Below are 22,463 nucleotides of genomic sequence, written 5' to 3' on the forward strand. Positions count from 1 at the left end.
CCTTTCTACGTGGCTTCTGGAGGACTGAACTCTGGTCCTCATATTCTTGTAGCAACTACATTACTGGATTGGGCCAACTTCCTTCCTGAACCCAAGCTGCTTCCTGTATCTCTTCAAAATATCTCTCTCTCTCCTTCTCTCTCTCTCTCTCTCTCTCTCTCTCTCTCTCTCTCTCTCTCTCTCTCGTGTGTGTGTGTGTGTGTGTGTGTGTGTGTGTGTGCATGTGCGTGCATGCATGTATATGCATCATGTATCTGAAGGATGCAGTGGAAATCAGAAGAGGGCATAGGATGCCCTGGCACTGGGGTTACAGGTAGCTGTGAGACGCCCCGTGAGTGCAGGGAGCTGAACTCAGGTCCCCTGCAAAAGCAGCAAGTACTTGTAACCTCTGAACCATCTCTCCAGCCTGGTTTCTCTTGCAAACACTTACTTGGGCAAGTCTGTGAGCAAGGCAAGAAAATAACCATTACATTTCAGAGTGAGGTCTTTAAGATTGTGATAATTAAAAAAGCAGAACCCCCACAGCTAATCACGGAGAGAAAAGGGGCTACTTTTCCCATGGGTGATGCTTCCAAGCAGTATAAGAGGTCACAGAGAAATATAGTCTGTCTTCTCTCTTGCATCTCCAACATTTGTCAAAAATGCATTCCCAAGATAGGCTCAAACACTCTTTTGGATCTTTTATTGACACCACAGACACAGTCTCGAGATTTTTCTTATGCATTTCACAGAAAAAGAAAGATTGCTTTGCAAAGGTTTGATTTGCATTCTCACTATTTGTGCTCACAGAACTCAGCCTGTGATTCATGGTCACACACTGTGGATCTTTTTTTTTAAATTTTTATTTTAAGAACCACTATTCTATTCTGAAGAAAACATAGGCAATCAACTGAAAGAAAAAAGACCACACTGGAGAGCCACAGAGCTTCGAGGAGTCCCAGTAAACAAGACAGAGCAGCAGACATTGTCCTGGCTTCCCAAAACTATTCTAGCACACAGGTGTGGAAGGAGGCAGTGGGAAGAGCAACCTTGTGAAAGACAGAGTGATGGCTAACATGAAAGCCCTGAGTACTGCAGGACAGGTGGCTTTGTCACTTTGACTTAGCATATGACACACATTCAGGACCTGGCTGAGGTGGAGATTTGGGCCACTGGGTTGCAAGCATGGATTTAAGCCTGCTGGTCATTCCTCACACTACAAGATACCAATACCAATTTCTATTTGATTTTTGGCTTCAGGACACATGTCCGGTAGCACCAGAAAACAAAAGTAAAACAAAACAAAAGCAGGAAAAAGAAAAGAAAATCTTGAAAAATTAACATTCAAATGTGATGTATATTAAGCTGAAGAATATTCTACTGTGCGCTTACTGTCCGGTGCAAAGGTTCCTGCCTGTAGGACCACTGGGTGCACAGGGCTCTCTGGGACATAACAACGGAGGAGGGAACAGATGTGCAGAGGTGTCCCCTCTGGTGGAGGGGTCAGGCCTGTTTTCATTTGGACAATCTAGAGATGCTCCTTCTATAAATATTCTGTTTCCTGACCCTGTTGTTAGCTTGGAACAGCATCATGGGATTGTTTCTAAAAACATCCCCTTTATAGGCACTTTCTCCATTAAATTTACAGTGAAGCCAAATGCATGAGCTAAATTTCCAGGCTGAAATGGGAATGCTTCAAACCAAATTACAGACTGTATAATATTTTCAGGGGGAAAAATCATTTCTTTCTAAAGCTGCAGATAATTAAACCAATGGAAGTAGGTTCAGCTTCCATGCCCTCCCTGTAATTTAAACAGTCGGCATTCAGATTAGCTTTCCTAGTTTTTCACTTGGCTGATAAGCTGATTGTAATATAATAATAATAATAATAATAATAATAATAATAATAATAATAATAATAATAATAATAAGTTGTAATCTTATCAGCACCATTTCTAAAGATAGGATTTGGGGGATAAACAAATATTTCTGACTATTGCTGAGGGCCCTCTGGGAATAGATGATTGGTGCGTAAGAACAGCGTTCCTCAGATCTCAAGTGTGCTTCTGAGAACCCATGGACTAACTAATCCGGAGCGTGGCAACTGCCCTGGGAAGCACTTCCCACAGAATCAATGGCCTCTACATGGATTTAGTGAAGGGGAGGAAGGAAGGTGAAGGTGGACAGGCTCTGCTCATGTGATGACCCAAAACAACGGGCTGCACTCTCATCCCAGCTCTGATACTTGCATGAGCCGGAGGCTGATAGTGGCTCCTGTTGGGGTCCAGCAGGCGCTGCTGTTTTCCTTGAGTGCTGGGGAAAAGACCTAGGGGCTGCTTCTCTAATTTGCAGCCCGTGCTTGTGCACGTGCATGTATGTGCCTTTATGTACTGAGAAGAAATGGCTAACGAAGGTCACAGTCAACGCACTGCTCATGAGGATGTGCGGCCAGTGGCAGTGCCCCAGTGACATCCCTCTACACGTCAAACCAGTGATCACCCATGCAGGTTCGGTTCCACTCACAGCCACAGTTCCAGCACCACTCCAGCCTGCACTGGGGCTGCGGACACTTCATGTGCATACATCCTCCTGTGGGGACAAAGGACACAGGTATCATGGGTTTGTCACAAACACCGGGAGAGCCCTAGTTCCCATGCCAACATGCCATGCCATGCCAGAAATTACCCTCGTAGTGAACAATACTGAGCAACAAGAGCAGACAGACTCTGAGCCAGAGTGGACAGCGGGACAGCAGAGGAGGCTGCTCCTGAGTAGGGACACGCCAGAGAAAGAAGGAGATAGCTGGACGGACGTGGTGGCGCACACCGTTAATCCCAGCACTCAGGAGGCAGAGGCAGAGGCAGAGGCAGGCAGATCACCGTGAGTTCCAGGACAGCCTGGTCTACAAAGTGAGTCCAGGACAGCCAAGGCTATACAGAGAGATCCTGTCTCAAAACATCCCCCCTAAAAAAAAGAAAAGAAAAGAAAAGATGAGATAAGGTCGTTGTGGCAGAGGGTTCTTTGCCTTCAGAACAAATCCCATCCACACATCTGAGTTTCTCCTCTTCTCCTCATGTGTTTAGACACAAATGGTTTGTGTTTTATACACTGCTGATTCTTCATTAAAAAAAAAATAACCATATAAATTCATGATTTAAAGTACATATTAAAATTTTAATACTTTAGTATATAATACTCCTGGGTTCATATTTATTCTGTGTTACTTGGCTCAGCAAAATTTATCAACCGGAGTTTGGGACAGGGTGTTATTTTTAATAGAGAATATGTTCTTTAATGATATTTTATTTAAGGAACGAAAGGGCTATGCCGAGCTGGGCTGTAGCTCACCTGGTAGCATGCTTGCCTAGCATGCATGGAGCCCTGGGTCCCAGCCTCAGCCCTGCAAAAAGCAGGCATGGTAGTGTCTTGGGATAACATATTAATAAGGCCCTATTTTCTACTTGACTTTTGTTTGATTGAAGGATCATAAAAGATTATAGGTGTGTGAAATATAAAGGCGAAACTTAGAAATCAAAGACAGAGCCATTTAGTACACACTAACAGCCGTGTGTTAGGATGTACATAATACATGAGACTAGTGTGTCTATATAACGTCATTTAAGTCTCTCTAAAACATCTTATAGGATATTTGGCAATATGTGAAAATTTGATGAACTTAAGTTATTCTATGTAAGAATTGTTTTCCTCTCCACCCTTACGCATCTGAAACTCTCACATTATAACTCATATCTGCAGAAAGCAGTGCCTGCTATGGCAAGGGGGTGGGGGGAAGTGGGAAGAGAGCGTTACATCAAGCACTCTCTCTGATCCCCAGCTCCTGCTAGACCCTGTATGTGGAGATGCCCCTGGGACCTTGATTCTGGAAGCACAGCCAACTCAACAGCACCCACCACCTAGCGGGGTTCCCATCAAAGGTGTACAACGGTGGACCCGTAAGACTACAGGCTGGAAACTCCTGTTGCCTGCTGGTCTCTCGGTTTGTGTTACACCCTCACGTGGGCATGCTAGTCTACTGTGCTGCCGGTGACAGAAAAGGAGAAAGGGTAGAAGAGGACTTTATGGTGGGAGCAGAGGTCCCAAGGAGAGAGCAGGGAAACAGGGCGATGTGGGTGGGGGCAGGGGGAGAGCAAAATACTAGGTTCTCTCTCCTGAAAACCTGACTTCAATGTGTGAACCTAACAGTCAATGTGCAGAACTTACATTTAATGATACACATACATATACAGCGTAAAGGCACAAAAAATTACTGGGGATGGGTGTAGAGACCAGTGGGAAAGGCAGGAGTTGGGGAGAGTAGTATGGGAACAAGTATGAACAAAGTTCATATATGTGCAAGAGCATCAGTGGCCGGAGAGATGGCTCAGTGGTTAGGAGCACTGGCTACTCTTCCAGAGGTCCTGAGGTCAACTCCTACCACACATGTGACAGTTCACAACTGTTTGTAACTCTCATTCTAGAGGACCCCATACCCTCCAGGGGCACCAGGCATGTGTATGGTACACGGACACACCTGCAGGCATGTGTATAGTACACGGACACACCTGCAGGCATGTGTATGGTACACGGACACACCTGCAGGCATGTGTATAGTACACGGACACACCTGCAGGCATGTGTATGGTACACGGACACACCTGCAGGCATGTGTATGGTACACGGACACACCTGCAGGTGAAACATCCATACAGAAAGAAATGTCAGAGGAAGCCCACTCATTTGTATGCTAACTAAGAGGACACTGAAAATGAGGAAAATTAGAAGGTGTACACCTATGTTCAACATGCACCGTTTGATAACGGAGAAAGGCTACTGTGTGACTGGTTTAAATCATGACACTTTGTTGTTGTTACTATGACTTTGGGAGTATGCAACGGCTGAGGCAGCTGCCATGAGGCATGGCGAGCACTCTGCAGTACACCTTCTTCATCAGTGGAAGAACTCAAATATAAGGAAAGCACGCAATGAGATAATTTTAAAAAATGAATAATAAGCCGGGCACAGAGGCATACTCCTGTAATTCCAGCACTCGGGAGGCAGAGGCAGAGGATCTCTTTGAGTTCCAGGCCAGCCTGGTCTACAAAGTGAGTACAGGACAGCCAAGGCTACACCTAGAGACCCTGTCTTGAAAAACAAAACCAAAACCAAATGTGCATTGGATGTGTATGGGTGTGTATGAGTGGAGGTCAGAGGAAAACTTGGGGAAGTCGATTCTCTCCTTCAACTATGTAGGTCCCAGGCCAAACTCAGGTCACCGGGCTTAGGGGCAAGTGCCTTTACATGCTGGGCTATCCTGCTGGCCTAAGACACTGAACCTTATAAATGAATGAATGAATGAATGAATAAATAAATAAATAGAAGATAGCATCCTGAGCAATACTCAAGGTTGGCCTCTGGCCTTTGTTCACATGTGCATGGATACACGTGCACTCCTGCAGACATGTGCACCTGTGCACGCACATACACACAAAAGAAAGAAAACAGAAGTGGCTCCATCTCCCTGTAGGAAGAACCACTTTGTTGAACGTGGAACCGGCGTGAGCTGGGGACTGGACCGCACAGTTTCTTGACCCTGGAGGCTGCATCTGGTATAATGCGCTACAGCGATGAGCTTGAGGACACTTTAGGTTCTTTGCAGTGTTTCGGGTCAGAGGCTAACGCTCAGCAGGCATCATTTAGAGCCCATTACAGCATTTCTAAGAAATGACCCTGCTGGAAACTGCCTGTGTGGGTGAGTCACTTGGCTCCTCAACTCCGTCTCTATGCCTGTGGTGCGGCCTGTGTCTCAACAGATCTGACCTGGTTGTTTCCTTTGAATAGTTCCCTGTCTTAGCGAATCGAGTTTAAGTCCTCTGTTCTCCCATGTTGGCTAGGAGTTCTAGTAAGCAAGGGGCTTCCATCACAGCCCAGGGGTGGTGTTCATACCCCGCCCCACCCCGTCTTTGCACAAGTAGTCTTCCACTTCTTCCTTGCCTGGGTCAAATCCACATTTGTCTGGGATTCTAGAGAAAGGATCTTGTCCTATTTAGCTGTACAGTAAGCAGCTGGGCCCTGCCCATTAGTACACACTTAATGCTTTCCTCTGACAATGCCATTTGTACCTTTTATCTCTTTCCCTTGTCATGTGATCTCAGTCTGGGAGTGGTGGGCAGGACCAAAGTGGGGTCTCTTAACCCCGCTGCCCCCCCCCCCTGCACTCTTGGCAGTGGCACACCAATCACTGTCCTTCTAGGAGCATTCCAACATGCAGAGAAACAGTGAGGTTCACCAAGGCTGAGCTGAGCCTGCTCCTGCTAGTCTGGAAAGGTCCGCCCCCTCTTGCTGGTATTGATAAAGATTGTTCTTAAGAGGCTCAAGTGCTCGATATAGGGTCATCAGCTTTCATTCTGTAGCCAGCCAGCTCTCAGGAAAGCAGACCTTATAGCACACAGCCCTCAGCGAATGGCTGGTCACCAGGGATGAAGGGAAGGCCACAGTGCCCACCAGCCAGCCTCTTACCCCAAGCTATGCCTCACATCCTCCTCCTCCTTTCTTCATCTGTTCTCCTCTCAGCCACATAAATGCTGGCTGGTTGCCTAGCAAAGCTGTGGGACCCACTGACTAAGGATTGCTGTCTTCTTAGAACAGGCATGACCCTGCGGCGACATTTACTGAGAGGCCACTCGAAAGTACTCCTTGCAGACATCATCTCATTCAGCGTTCACCCCAGCTCTGCAGGTCAAACTGATGGTCCCTGTGGCCCAGAGGGTGGGATAGATGTCCAGAGATAAACGATAGGTTTAGAGGTGCCCAGTGCTAGGTGGCAATGGCTGAAGGAAGGTTGGAACCCCGGCAGATCAGAGCCCAACTTCAACTCCAGTCCCCAAACAGCAGTGCCATCCACACAGGAAGCGCCCCCCCCCCAGCCAAACAGAAGCAGAGTGGAATGGAAGTGAATGGGAGCAGAATGGAAGTGATCCAATTCCCAGAAACCTCCCAAAGTCAAATCCACACAATGACAACGGCGAAGGAGAAGACGGCAGGACGGAAGTCCAGAGTGTGCCTGCAAGAGATGCGAAGGAAGGCACTGATTCTCAGGGTGAGCGACATGGAGCCTCCAGGGGCACCAGAATGCTAGCCTCAGTGGTACGGACTGATGTTCCCTGAAAAGGCTCCCTCTGTGGTACAGATCCTGCAGAATTATTGACTTTACTTCATGAATGGTGCATGTGGAGGGAGGGGGGACGCTACAGAGTGAGAGCCAGGATGGCTGTGGGCTGCCTTCAGCCCCTTAATGGTCACTTATCACCAGTTTCTGCATCTGACCTAACAGCTTCATGTCTGTGAGGCAAAACATTTCAGAATGGAATGTACTGGTGAGCTTTGCAACCCTCAAGCTAAAGCTGTCCTTGGACAGCACCTGGGGACTGTTGCAGAGTTTTCCCTGCTCTGCCATATCCAGCAGTGTGACAAACCTGTCAATCAACCTGGTAAATGCATAGATGTCTGAATTTTATTGTTGCTGCTGTCATTCAACGCCTCGAAAAGTTGGCGGGGTCTTCACGGTTGGAAGTGTCACTCTGGGCAACTCGAACCTGTGTTCCACGTCATGGTCACTCAACTTTGGTTCAGGATAAACTCTCTGTTGTTCCCCTTGGAGGAGGAGCTGTGCTTTGCCCTAGCAGTGGCTCTCAGGGTGTGACGCTCACTTTAGTGCCCGCTGCAGGGAAGACAATGCCCTAAATGATGCTGGCGCCTGGACATCCACTCAGATGTCCTCTGTATGATATGTTCTTACTGTGGACTAGGGGAGAAGTGATGCACATGGCTGTGTGCCTCTAAGGATGCTTGCCAATGCACGGGCCTTGCAACCGTACCCTGGAGTGTTTTGGGAGACCTTGCCATAAGCTTAAAATATATAGGTAGTTGGGTCTGGGTAGAGGCCCAGAAGTCTGTAGTTTCAAAAGTGTACTTGGCAATTCTCCCACATGCTCGAGGGGGCTCCAAGACACACTTTAAGAACATGGCAAGCAGAGATGGATCGGGTTAGAGCTGAGCTGGTTCTCAGTCTCTTGCAGAGCCAAGGCCTCTGGCCCCTGAGTGGAGGAGGTAGGAGGGGCACATCTTTGAATCTGAGCTCTCTAGGGTTTCCATGTGGCTCCAGCACTGTCGAGAGCAGTGAATGTGACTGCACCAGTCAGGAAGGGACAGGTTTGGCAGGATGACAGGCTTAAGAGGAACCATTCAAATACCAATGTGCATGTTTTCAGGTCTGTTGACTGCAAAATGGAACATTCTAGGAAAACTTGGCCGGCCTTCACTTCATTTCATTCTGAGACATGTCCAAATAGTTGTTTTAAATTCTTAAAAGTCACAGAAGATTTGCTGGGAGGTATAAGAAAAAGTCCCTTCGCAAAGCCTGGTAATGTTGGCATTTGAACAGAGGAACCTGACACCAGTGTCATTGAAGGCTTTGCCTCCCCAGTGGCAGGGACACAAGAAACAGAGTGAGTTCCAGCCATCAAGGGATATTAACAAGAGTGATGGGGGGTGTGTGCATGTGCGGCAAGCGGAGAGTGCCAAAGTTTTGGGGAAAGGATCAAATAAATCTAGCCTTGCTTCTTTACCAGAGAAATTCTGAAATTCTCTACCATGTGGATGCAGGGTTGGAATGTTGCCCCTTATGGCACCCTCTCAGGCAGCCTGAGGAGTAAACGCTCTGTCCTTAGAGAGGACTCAGGATAAGCTTTTAGTCAGTGCATGACACAAAATAGCTATTTTTATTATTAGACTCCATGAGGGGACATGCAGACAGTGTCACCGGACAAATAAAGTTGACATGGCAGTGCCCCTTGTCCTTCAGTCTGGAAGACACTTTGTGGGGACATTGACTTTATTGTTGTCATCACAGTGGATGACTCGGCAGATGTCTAGTGTCTAATGTCATTTATAAGAAGGGCAGCTAGTGTATCGCCTGTGTCATCTCTCTTCACTGACACTGGACTGAGCCCTGGTGCACTTGATGTCACCCACTCCGGCCACCATCTCGCCTGAAAGTTTAATTTACCACCTCAGCTTCCAGTCTAAGGGTAGAATTTCATCCCACAGAAAGCACCCTGGAAGTTGCCACTGCCACCCACCTGGCAGCATATGCTAGTGTGAGAGAGCACCCCAAATTTCTGTAGAGAAACCAGGTCAGTTTTAGTGGAGTTTGGGTTTAGGAGGTTGAGGGATTTCATGCTGAAGAACAGACACTCACACTCCGCCTAGCCAGCCTCAAGCTGTGCACCCCCTCCCTCAGTCCCACCCCCCACCCCTACTCCCATGAAGTCCCGACTGCCTGCCACCTGAGGCCACCATGCAGGAGAGCCCCAGCAAGCCTGGCTGCTGTCTCAGCTCACACTCACCATTTTTTTCAACTGGCACATTGCAGCGAGGACAAGGCTTAGTGGTTTTCTTTATGGTTTCCTTGGACGCCTCTTCCCAACGAGCTTGCTTGGCGGCTCTTTCATCCACCCTGTAGGCCTGGGTTGATAGAGACAAAAGAAGCTCCAATTTGAGTCTTTATTATTGGGGTTGAGGTCTGCATTCCTTGAAGTGCTAGTGTACATGCCTCTCAAAGATGGATATGCCTTCAGGCAAGCTTAAATATTAACTTGTTTGACAAGTGCCAGATAGTCATTGAACATGTGTGGGCACCGTGTTCTTGGCACCTGCTATATACTTATAAGCTAAGAAAGATTGCTCAGAAAAGATTGCTCAATTTTACAGCATAGAGTTCTCTGTTCTCAGGATTTTATGTGATTGCAATAAATGCTATGGAGCAAGTGATTAATATGCAGGCAAGTAATAAACACCCCCCACGTGCCTCCCGATACGCCCTTTGTTGAGTGTGAACATGTCAGTTTTAGTTTCTGAGGCTTGGAGGCGCTGACGGTGGCCAGACACTGTTATGCAGGTGGTAGAGTCTTTTGAGATTGTACAGTCTTCACTTTTCAACTCCCTTGCGCATCTTCCTCTGCTTACATTCTTGGGGACCTCCGATGCGACCCCAGAAGGCACAGGAGAGAGAGAGAGAGAGCAAGGTGAAGACAGAGATAAGCAGACTTCAGGAGTCGCTGGTGGCAGATAGTAGGACTGTGGGCTTTGCGAGCAGCTTCCTGGGTTCAAATCCACCCAGACGCGGGACTTTGGCTCCTCACCCTCTCTGTGAGTCCTCTCAGATGGAAATAAAACACAGAGTGCTGAGTGTTGGGGATCCCCTTCCTAAAGTCCTTACGATGAGCATGTGGTATGTGCTATTGGCTGATAATTTCAATACCTTCAGGATCTATAATATGGTGAGCCATGATGCCTTTACTGGCACATTCATGTCCCCAAGGACTAGGTTATCCTTGACTCTTTTTTTTTTATTAAAATTTTTAAAAATATTTTATTAATTTATTCATATTACATCTCAACTGTTATCCCATCCCTTGTATCCTCCCATTCCTCCCTCCCTCCCACTTCCCCTCTACTCCCCTCCCCTATGTCTGTGACTGAGGGGGACCTCCTCCCCCTGTATATGTTCATAGGGTGTCAAGTCTCTTCTCGGTGACCTGTTATCCTTCCTCTGAGTGCCAACAGGTCTCCCCATCAAGGGGATGCGGTCAAAAATGGGGTACCAGGGTTTGTATGAAAGTCCATCCTTGACTCTTAACTGCCTGTTATGGCCTGGCTGCCTTTGCCACCCCCAAGAATTCATGTGTTGAAAACCTAATCCCGTTGAAAACCAACTAAGACATCCTCATCTGGATAATGGAATCCAAAGGACCCAGTGCAGGCAGGTGCTCCATTCTGCACCTGCCTGTCATCCAGACCCCAGGACACTTCCCGCTCACTCCAAGTCCTGGCTGACCTGTGCCTAGGAAGAGCTGGTCATTTTCACATTTAGTATAAGATCGCTGTGACCTGGAGCTGCATTTCAAAATGTTAATCCAAACACAGCCCCTCCACCTTGACCACCATAGCATTTATTTATTTACTAATTCATTTATCCTTTGCTTCACAAACATGAGAGTCATTTTATTAACTTGTAATAATGATTTTAAGAAGATATTTCCAGGGCTACTTAGTAACACTGATACGAACTAAATGTAACAACCTTGGAGACCCGAAGGCTGCCAGCTGCACCCTCAGACACTCACTAGCAAGTTTCCGGACCAACGCACTGGGCTTGACAGCCAGTCCTCCTGGAGACTGTCAGCAGAAGTGACGTAGGAGGCGCTGGGCCACCGATGCTCACAGCCGTGGCTTAGCATTCCCCCAGTCTTGATTTTCACAGTATGGTTGGGTCCCTATTAAAACCCGAAGTCAGGGGTAAGAGAGATGGCTCAGAGGCTAAGAGCACTGTTTGCTCTTCCAGAGGTCCCGAGTTCAATACCCAGCAACCACACGGTGACTCACAACCATCTACAATGAGATCTGGTGCCCTCTTCTGGCAGACAGGCAGAACGTTGTATACATAACAAATAAATCTTAAAAAAATAAATAAATAAAATAAGACCCAAAGTCTAAGGAGCAGAATCTAACAATAAGGATAAATCTCACTTTTGTTTCATCTTCATATTTTAACCCTTTAGTTATTAAACTTTCCACTCTCTTTAAAAGAAGTACTAGGAAGGAGACTACCATTTCTGTCTAAGCTATAGCATTCTTCAGCTTTTTTATTTTTATTTTATTTTATTTTTTTTTAGCATTCTTCAGCTTTTGTTGGGACCTTGATATTTATGTTTCTGTTTTTCCAGCAGAAAGTGAATTCTTCTAGACCAAGGTCATGCTTGAGTCATCCTTGTATTTCAAGCCCTTGGCTTGGTGCCGGGGTAGCAGCAGGAACTCAGTCAGTTTTAGCTGAGTAAGTAGCAGCCATCTGGAACAGGGCACCATGGGACAGGTGAGCACAGGGATGCACCCATGATGGCGGTAAGTCGGCCCCAAGGGGAGATGTGCCAAGGGCTGGTCACCGGGGTCAGACGCATTTCTGTTAACGTCATCATACTGTAAGATCAACCTCTGGTGAGGCAAAGGGACTTCTGGGATGTGTGAGCACTTTGTTAGAGTAAAGTGGAGCGGGCTTGATGACTGAACTGTAGGTCACAGAAAGCGTCCTTTAGCTCCAGCATACTAGATAAATAGATAGATAGATAGATAGGACCTCAGTGATAAAACTCTGGGTGATGAAGATTGTTTCAAGATCTGGTACCCAGTCACACACTTTTACTTTAACATGCATTTTTGAGGGGTCTGGGGCCCCCAGGAGATAGCATGCACCTATGTTTCCCAAAGTGGGTGGCTGTACATGTGTCTATATATTATAGTGTAAGAAGCAAGCTATATATAGTTTCATAATTTATGTGATTGGCTATAGAGATAAGAATTTCAGTTCTCTGACAAAGCCACACTGATGGTAAAGATTATACCGACTGACTGGCCAACTAGTACTTCTTGATTCTAAAGAGACAGAATATCACAGATTCAGAGCCAAAATGATCTTGGGCTGCTGTCAGCCCCCAACAGCCATTTGTTACTGCCCTCTGCATCCAACCCAGCTTTATGATTAATTTAATTGTTGGCTAAAGAAAACTCCTTTTTTTGTGCCATGCACCCCTTCTAAATTCGTAAAAGACAAGTTTCTGGCAACTCCAACTCCTGGCCCCTTCCCCAGGATTGTAAAAACTACCGAGAGGTAATTAACTGCATGCTCTGGCTTTTGTAAGCCCACTTGTCACTATGGAACAGGGAGTGAGAGGGTCAGCCCCTCACTAGCTGATGGGGGTGACACTGAGCATTCCACAAAAACGAGGTAATTGTAGTGCCCACCTCCCTCTTGCTTCTTCTGCACAGCAAGCCTTCACCTCTGCCTGTGGTCCTGCTAGGAGTAATTAATAAATTCATTCAGTTGTAATTTCAATTAAGTCTGTGGTCTTTCCCTTCTATTTTTGAACTCTGCAACGTGGTAGAACCTTTGGAATGTATTCTCAACAGACTACTGACTTCCGCCAAGCCCAGAGCTAAGCACGTTGTAAGACAGCACTTGAAGGGGGCTGGAGAGATGGCTCAGCAGCTGAGAGCACTGACTGCTCTTCCAGAGGACCCATGCTTGATTCCCAGCACCTACATGGCAGCTCACAACTGTCATAACTCTGAGATCTGATACCCTCACACAGACATACATGCAGACAAAACACCAATGCACGTTATAAAAAAGACAGCACTTGAAAATGGTAAGAGACTTCCCAATTTAATATAATCTATCTGATATTTCTACCAACACATCTGGTAAGTGTATTGGCTTATCACACATTTTTTCTCTTGTTCTTGAGACAGTCTCATGCAGTCTACACTGCCTTTCAAACTCATGGTGTAGCTGACACTGGCCATGTACTCCTGATCCTCCTGCCTCTACCTCCCAAGCACTGGGACCACAGGCATGTACCACTATCATGCACTCTTGTTCTAGACTGGAAAAGTACATGTAACCTTTTCCATAACAGTGCAAGTCATTGAGGATGCTCAGGGCTGCCATTCCTGGCCTTGACCACTAATATTTGACCCAGAACAAATTTCATGATTCCCTTTAGAGAAGGAGCTCTTTTATGTTCTAATAATAAATTATATATATATATATATATATATATATATATATATATATATATATATATATAGTCACACTGAATAGGCTAAATATCAAATAGTCTTATAAATGTACAAAGTCAAATTTGTAATAAACTAAAATTCTTAACTTCTTATTTCTGATGTTGCTGCAAGACTGTGATTGACATTTTTAAAACATTCCAAAAATTTTCACCTCAAAATACACATATGAATTATACAAAGTCTGAGAAATGCAAGCATGAAAAAACAAGACAAGACTTGCCTTCAGTTTCCCACCAGGAGGAAGCACTGTCCATATTGCCATGCCATCTGCCTGACTTTTCTCCTACTAGATACATTGTAAAGACTCAGGGGCTAGAGAAATGGCTCAGTGGTTTACAGGACCAGAGGATCCTGGTTCGATTCCCTGCACCCGCGTGGTAGTTCACAACCACCTATAATTCCAGTTCTAGAGGACACAGCGCCCTCTTCTGGCCTCCTTAGTACCAGGCATGCCCACAATGCACACATACGTTCAGACAAAATATTCACACGCACAAAATAAAATAAGAAAATGTAAAAAAAAATTTTTTAAGTCATCTCCCTAGAGCAGCGGCTGCTACTGAAAAACAAAGATATAGATTCAAGTAGGGTAGGTGTGAGAGTGTGTAGCCAAAATTTGGCCAGAAAACTTGGACCTGAGACAGCCTGCCAGAGAAAAACTCCCACCGTTGCCAGGGTGAGCTCTGTGGCAGAGTTAGAAGGCAGCCTTGGAAGCCAGAGGCAGGTGGCAAACAGAAGGACTCATGTGGGCGGGTCTTCTGCCACCCCTCAGAACCTAACACAGAAAGCCCTGGCTCTGGAAAGTCCAGCACCCAGTTCACCAGGGCAAGACTGTAACTTGCTGGGAGAGGCTGGGTAGATTCTGGCAGAGAGTAGTCTGGGTTCAGAAATCCTTCTACCTGGAGAGACACCCATAACCAGCTGAGATGCTGAGCTCTGAAGCCATGTCTAGCACCTGTGAGACTGACACAAAGGACAGTCCAAGAGAGGGGGACACTATCACCTTCCTGAGGAAGAAGTGCTGACTGAGGGTAGCACCGAAGTTACTTAGGGTTTTTCCCCTATATTTTCTTTTCTTACTTACCCTCCTGTACTGTTTTTGTTAAGCGTCTGGGCTTTAACCTCGGTCTCAGGACTACCAACATCTTCCTTACTTTATGTTTCCACAGCAACCTTCACTCTGCTCTCTCCAAATCCAGTGCTTTCTCTTTTGCTCGGCGGGTGCCTCTTCTTTCTACCCCCCATGTCATTCCAAAGCAGAAGGAAAGGTGGAGAAAACTGGGGGGGGGGGGGTGGGAGGCGAGCAAGGGCGGGAGGGGAGTGTGACGCTTTTCATCACTGAGGCTAGACACTAGCAGAACAAGGAACATGGCTGAGATGGCGACATTCCTTTTATACAGAGGTATTTTCTAATGAGCAAGCTATTTCTTTCTCATTTCATAAATAATAGTGAGTCATGCCCGAGGCCGAGCCTGCATGACCCCACAAGGACAGGCCTTACTCTTTTGCCGGATTTTTTTCTGGGAATCTCACAAACAAGGCTTTGTTTACAGTCGAAACATCTTACCGTCCAGGCACCCCAGGTGACCTGGGATTTTACTTCGTGGGCTGTAATGCAAGCCAGTCTGGAACCGCCCCACGGTCTCACTTAATGAAAAAGAGAGGCTCACTAGCAACCGCCACTGTAGATGGAATATAACGCTCCTCAGTAGCTGGAGCCAGAAGCCCGTGCTCCCAGTGCGTGCTCTCCTATTGCTGTCTGCCCACTGACCCCAGCGCAGAAGTCTGTGTGAAACCTTCCTTCTGCTAAAGCCCAACCCTGGCAACACTGGCTCACCCTGAAACTCTTTTCTGCGCTGAAGTCAAGGACCCTGCCCTCACCTGGCCACAGGCTCTCGGAAAAGAACTCCTCAGGTTGCTGCGGCATGTGAGAGGGAGCTGTGTCCAGCCGGGCCAGCATCCTGCGTGCACTGTGTGTGTTAGTCTTGAGATTTATAGGAGAGAAAGCAGTTCCGCCATTAGCTTTACTAATAACCGAGATGGACTTTGCTTAAGATGACTCCCTGGAAGCCCAGCTTGAGACACGCTATGCAGATGCTTAGAAGGACAAACCCACAGGCTACCGTATTTTCCCATGTGGCTTTGTTGTTATTCTCTTCCCAGGAAGTTACCTGGTCCTTGGGCAAGTGGGAGTTTCGGGTTAATTTTGGGGATTACACACTGACTGTTAAATATGAAGTATGTGCTACACAACACATGTGGCATAAGATGAGAGAGAGAGAGAGAGAGAGAGAGAGAGAGAGAGAGAGAGAGAGAGAGAGAGAGAGAGAGGGGGTTTGCCTTTCCATATCCTGGGCAGGGGCATACACCTGGTGGTGGGCGGCCTGTGATGACATCATAGGTTGCTAGGCAGCCTGGGGGCAGGTTTGTAAAGCTGCTTATATGCTAACACTGAACATTTCACATTTTTGTTGTTGTTTTGTTTTTCTTTCTCTGTGTAACCCTGGCTGTCCTGGAACTTGCTTTGTAGACCAGGTTGCCTTTGAATTCAGAGATCTGCCTGCCTCTGCTTCCTGAGTGCTGGGATTAAAAGTGTGAGCCACCGGCCGGGTGTGGTGGAACACACCTTTAATCCTAGCACTTGGGAGGCAGAGGCATGAGGATCGCTGTGAGTTTGAGGTCAGCCTGGTCTACAAAGTGAGTCTAGGACAGTTAGGGCTACACAGAAAAACCCTGTCTCGAAAAACCAAGAAAAAAAAAAAGATGTGAGCCACTATGCTGGGCTCCTATCATAAATATTGATACCCTTAGCTCTAAGATAAACACACACACACACACACACACACACACACACACACACACACACACACTACAGATACCATGGCACACAATCTTAAAAGTAGGGAGTGGAGAGATGGCTCACTGGTTAAGACCACTGTCTGCTTTTCCAAAGGTCCTGAGGTCAATTCCCAGCAACCACATGGTGGCTCACAACCATCTATAATGAGATCTGGTGCCCTCTTCTGGTGTGCAAGTGTATATGTAGGCAGAACACTGTATACATAAATAAATAAATATTGCTTTAAAAAGTAGCAGGAGACAGAATTACTAGTGAAGAAATTTTCAGAGGACTCACATGAAAACAAGAAATTAAGAATTAGGAGGAAGGGGAGGGGCATTTAAAACGGGAGGAGGGACATAGTCACCACAATGGATGCATGGAACATAACCAAGATACACAAATGAGACAACAGCCACGCCCATCATGGCCTACCCACAGCCTCACAGCTCCCAGTATGCACGTGTGTGCGTGCCACAGCACATGTATAAAGGCGAGAGGACAACTCACAGGAGTCCAACAGAGCCAGGCAGTGGTGGTGCAGCTTTTAATCCCAGCACTCACGAGGCAGAGGCAGGTGGATCTCTGGATTTGAGGTCAGCCTGGTCTACAGAGTGAGTTCCAGGACAGCCAAGGCTACACAGAGAAACCCTGTCTCAAAAAACCAAACCAACAACAACAAAAACCAAAAAGGACTCAAACGGGACAGGAACTTGGAGATAGGAGCTGATGCAGAGGCCATGGAGGGTGCTGCTTACTGGCTTGCTCCCCATAGCTTTCTCAACCTGATTTCTTATAGAACCAAGGCTGAAGACTCCTACATCAATCATTAATTAAGACAATACTCTCATGGACTTGCCTACACTCCAATTTTATGGGGGCATTTTCTCAGTTGTCATTTCTTCTTCTCAAATAACTAGTTTGCGTTTAGTTAAGCTAAAACTAGCCAGCATAGCTGAAGAAAAATTCAGAAAGGAGACTGAGACAATTCTGGAAATGAAAGAAGTAATCCATCAAATAAACAATACAACAACACATCCTCAACAGACAAGATCACACAGGAGGAAGTAACCCATCAAATAAACAATACAACAATGCACCCTCAACAGACAAGACCACACAGGAGGAAAAAAAAAAATCAGAGATGAGGACAAAGTCAAGATGATAACACACTTATACATATATAAGGAAAAATGAAGAAGACTGAAACATCTGAGAAACATAGGATATATTCCAGAGACCAAAGCAAAGACTCCAAAACATGGGCAAAAGGTCTGAGGTAACCTCAAAAGACACAGATAATGTATTCAATTAAATTATGCCAGAATTTTCCAAACCCACAGAAAGATGTTTAAACACAAGAGGTGCACAGGTTTCCAGACAGCCCAGGCCAGTCAGAGAACTCCCCAGGAGATAGCAGAGTTGCTAAGGGTGTGGGTGTGGGCGGTGGTAGAGAGGTAGGGGGGGCGGGAGAACAGGTGACATGAAAGCACAAAGGGAGCTACTGGTGATGAAAGAGAATAGGGAAAGGACAGGAAGGATGGGGGAGCAGAGGGAGCGAAGGACCAAAACAAAACAAAACAAAAAAACAAAACACCAGACTGTGCCTGAAAATGCTATAACGACACTCACCGCTTTGCACGTTGATTAAAAACCAAACGCATACACCACAAGCGTTTCCCTGAGTCACTTACAGGTGAGAGTACATGTGTGTGCCTTTGTGTGTGGTAACCACTCAGGCTTCTCCACACTCTAGCTCACACCCATCCTGACTGACTTAGACAGTCAGTGTGCAGGAACAAGGGACGTGCTGATTGGTGCTGGAGTCCGCGGCTCAGGGTAAGAGCATAGGTACAGGCTTCATGGCACGTAGCCGAATTAAGTGAGGTGAGCAAAATGTTCACCGTGACAGCCTACGACATGGGCCGGAGCATACTTTGCAGAAATCATACTGCCGATTTATAATAACGTGCTTTTGTATTTCAGGGTGGGGGGTGGGGAGGAAAAACATTTTTTTTTCCTGTCAAAATACCAATGTCTGATCCTAAAATACGTAGGACCTAGCAGGTGTGACTTGAAGACTAAGTACTCTTGAAGATTTCCTTGCAAGGGGACCCACCGTCTCCCCAGGCTGACCTCTGCACATTAGCGTGATGCAAGCTCAACGCCTGACAGAGCTAACAGACTATGCCTGTGTGGTCATTTACGTGCTACTGTAAAGGGAGCTATTGGGTTTGTCAGTTGGCTCAGAGGGGTGGGAAGGACCGGAACTAGCCCCCTTAAGGACCCCCATTAAGGCCAAAGTCTGGGAAAATGTAAAAGTTGGCCTACCCAGTCCTCCTTTAAGGACCCCCATTAAGGCCAAAGCATGCAAATTTTTAGAGGGTCCAGTTTGAACCAAGGACAGACAGATATCAGATCACTGTGTGTGTGTGTGTGTGTGTGTGTGTGTGTGTGTGTGTGTGTGTCAGGGACAGGAAAAACCTTAAAGAATCCAACTTGACTCAAGGTCTCAGTCTGTACTTAGGGTCCAGCTGGACTCAAGGACAACCAGCTGTGTTTAAAATTTCCACTACCCCTCCTCAACTAAAAAAGTTCCTAAACACCCCCTGTGACTGCTTCAACCAATCTTTTCCATAGGTTAACTTGCCCGTTCACCCATTATCCAACCACCAAACGCCAAGACTTGTAACTCCCTGCTTGCAGCTTTTCTGCCCAAATGCCAACCAATCACATACTGTAAAACTCATTTCTTTGTCTAAAACCTATAAAAGGCCCGTGTCTCTGCTTCTCGGGGTCTGTATCTTGAAAGAGCTGGACAGACCCCATCGCATTGGCTCAACAAATTCCTATGCATTTGCATCGACAACGGACTCTGTCTCTTAGTGGGGAAACCCCAGTTGGATGGTGTTAGGTGAGGCCTTTGAGGTAGCCCCCATGAGCGAGATCCACCCCCTCATAGAGGGAGGGGGTGCCCAGGCAGCTTTCTTGCTTGCTTTCTATTATGTGAGAACAGCAACAAGTCAGTGGTCTGCAGCCTGACAGAGGGTCCTCACTAGACCCCAGGCCTGATGGAGCCCAGATCTGCAGTCCCTAGAACTGAGAGGGGAAAACCTGTGTTGTTTATAAGCCATGCAGTCTCTGTCACTTTGTCATAGCAACCCTGTAGACTAAGACAGACTGTATTTCAAAGAGTTTGGCTTATCAAACAAAGTAGATACTCCTACTGGTTTTAAAAGGGTGTGTAGTTTCTCTGGGATCACAGCTATGGAAGGCTCTGGTACTTACTCTGGCCCCTGGGCCCCATCTGCCCTCTTCCTGGGACTAGAACAATGGGATGTGCTTGCACCACTTGCCCTCAGCTGGCTCTTTCCCAGGACAGGCATAGCCCTACAGTGCCAGAGCCAACGCCTGCCTTTCCCCTTCTTAGCACTGCCCTCCATCGCTCTGGTGCATCTACCACGCCCCTCCCTTTCTGTTGAGCAAGTCTCCCAGCGGGTCCTGACAGATGCTCCCGGACTCTCCCATGTTACAGCCTTTTGGGTTCTTTCCACCCTGGTTGAGTAGGAGCCACAGAGAGTTTGGGACTACATCTCTGCTGCTGGTTGGGAGGACTTTGGGGGAAAGTTTTCACTTGCATGCTAGCATGCCTGGGGAAATTCCCACCTGAGGTGGACACATCTCTGCTTTGCATCCTGAACTGCTGTCTTACTTCCGATGTTAAAACCCTTCTGGAGTGGAGTGGTTTCAGTCAGAGGCTGGGAGCTTTTGGATAATGTAGGTGCCCGTGCTCACACCCTAGCGGCTCGGATTCATCTGGCCTGCAGTAGGGTACAGGAAGCAGAATCCTCAAACAGCGCCCTTTGGGTGGTGAGGGGCAAGAGGCGTGGGGGTGGGTGTCACTGTTCCTCTTCAGGAGCACACGTCTCATTTGGGGCCTGGGGACTAACACTGTGAGTGGGGTAAATGCCCCCCACCCCCCACCTCAGCACAGCTCCAACCGTCAAGCTGCAAAGCAAGAACGTGTATCACGTTGCTGGTGGGAGACAGTCAGGAGACTCAGCACCGCCGCAGACTGACACAGAGTACATAGAGGGCAGCATGACGAGACAGATAATTAGATAGAACGCTAGGTCTACTTGTGGCTCACCAACCGTAGGAAGGAAACACACAAGTGCATCTGTGAGTGTGTGTGTGTGTATGAGTGCGTGTGTGTTAGTGTGTGAGTGTGTGTGCATACAGTGGAGATGAACTAAAATGAGAGAAATGCCTTTTTCTACGTATTTATACCTGAAAAATATCCCAATTTCTTCTAAGGTATATAAATATATCCCTCCCACATATAAATCTTTCTGTATATGCCTCTTCATATACAAATATTTCTTTACATGTGTCTATATATCTATATATGTATAGGAAAAGGCAGAATGTCAGACTGCCTCAACAAAACCGAGTGTCAGCCTGCTAGGCAACCTATGATTCCAAAGGGGCGGATGCTTTTGTTTGCAGGCCAGGGATCTGCCTGTGACCCATCTGAGGAGAAGGCCTTTGGGAGTGTGATGCATGGCTTTCAAGGCCGGGACCACTCTCTGCTAAAGACCCTGGGCAGAAGAAGACCTGGGGTCCTCTCATCCGCAGAACTATGATGATGGCACCATGGGCCCTGTGGCCATTGCTGAGAGAACAGGAGGGACACGGAGCTGAGAGAGGAGCCAGTGTGCCCCGCCTATGACTGTGTTTGTACGCCTCGGTCAGTGGCACTGTGGGCGTTGCCGCCCTCATTTCTGTCGGATAGAGACAGAGATATTAAGACTGAGAATTTGCAATGATGGTGAAGACTTCTGGAGCTTTGATGGGTCTCTAAGGCTTCTTAAGAATAAAAGGAAATCTTTTTATTTACATGCCCTTAATCCCAGCACTCAGGATGCAGAGGTAGGCGGATCGCTGTGAGTTCGAGGCCAGCCTGGTCTACAAAGCAAGTCCAGGACAGCAAGGCTACACAGAGAAAGCCTGTCTCTCGAAAATACAGGTAAATCAAAGTCCCCCTCTGCCCCCAACAAAGCTTTTGAAAGCAAATCTGTAAAATTTCCAGCTCAAATAATGGCTAGGGGACACTGTTAATGTGTGGGTCAGCTACCAGAAGTAGAGAATACCCACTCAAGGGCTCTCTTCCCTTTTCTAGAAATTTTATTTGTAATTTCAAGATAGAAAATAAATTGGACAAGGATCTTTTAATCCTCAAAGAGAAAATAAAATGTGTTTTCTAAAAAGGGTCAAAGCCAGGCGCTGCTGAAGAGATACTTGGCATACCCCAGGTTGGTTCTCTTCAGGTGAATGACAGCTTTTAAGTTCCACCTTCCTCACTGTAATGTAAACACCTGGTGACACTCACTTGTCACACTTGTCTCTGCACAGCCCTCCCCAGTGTAAAAAGTCAAGCAGCTGCTCAGGCTGCAGATGGCTGCCTTGAGCAGCCCGCCCTCTGCTGGTGAAAAGTGGAACAGCACCCTTCAGGGACCGAGCTGAACAATTATGGTGCCACGGGGCCCATAGTATAAACCTTGTTATTGTCACAAATAGCTGTTATTGTTTTGGAAGAATCTGAACACGTTAAATTTGGGATTAAAGAATAATTGAGGTGGGCTGGGGAGATGGCTCAGCGGTTAAGAGCACTGGCTGTTCTTTCAGAGGTCCTGAGTTGAATTCCCAGCAATCACATGGTGGCTTACAACCATCTATAATGTCATCTGATGCCTTCTTCTGGTATGCATGAAGACAATGTACTCATATACATAAAATAAATAAATAAATCATTAAAAAATAATCGGAGTGATGGGACTACAGAGTTTCTGGCTGAGGAAGTTTCTAGAAACATACTTCACAACTCGATTTAGAACAGCACTTTTGGTGATGAAGACAAGGGCCGTTCTTGCAATTATTGGTGGAACATGTA

General features: G+C 46.8%; 1 protein-coding gene across 7 annotated transcripts in view; it reads right to left on the minus strand.

Moving 5' to 3' along the window:
* Positions 1–671: 671 nt before the first annotated feature.
* The window catches only part of PRKN (parkin RBR E3 ubiquitin protein ligase), a 1,133,456-nt gene continuing 1,111,664 nt past the window's right edge, over positions 672–22,463 (minus strand). For all 7 annotated transcript variants that reach the window (XM_084777800.1, XM_084777801.1, XM_084777799.1 and 4 more), the window contains 2 exons: positions 9,384–9,501; positions 672–2,568 (listed from right to left, as the gene is read on the minus strand). In XM_084777800.1, coding sequence (XP_084633926.1) covers positions 2,456–2,568; positions 9,384–9,501 — 231 coding nt within the window. In that variant the 3' untranslated portion in view covers positions 672–2,455. The remainder of the gene's footprint in view (positions 2,569–9,383; positions 9,502–22,463) is intronic.

Source organism: Acomys minous (assembly GCF_964271855.1).
Source record: "Acomys minous genome assembly, chromosome: 3".
Taxonomy (NCBI): domain Eukaryota; kingdom Metazoa; phylum Chordata; class Mammalia; order Rodentia; family Muridae; genus Acomys; species Acomys minous.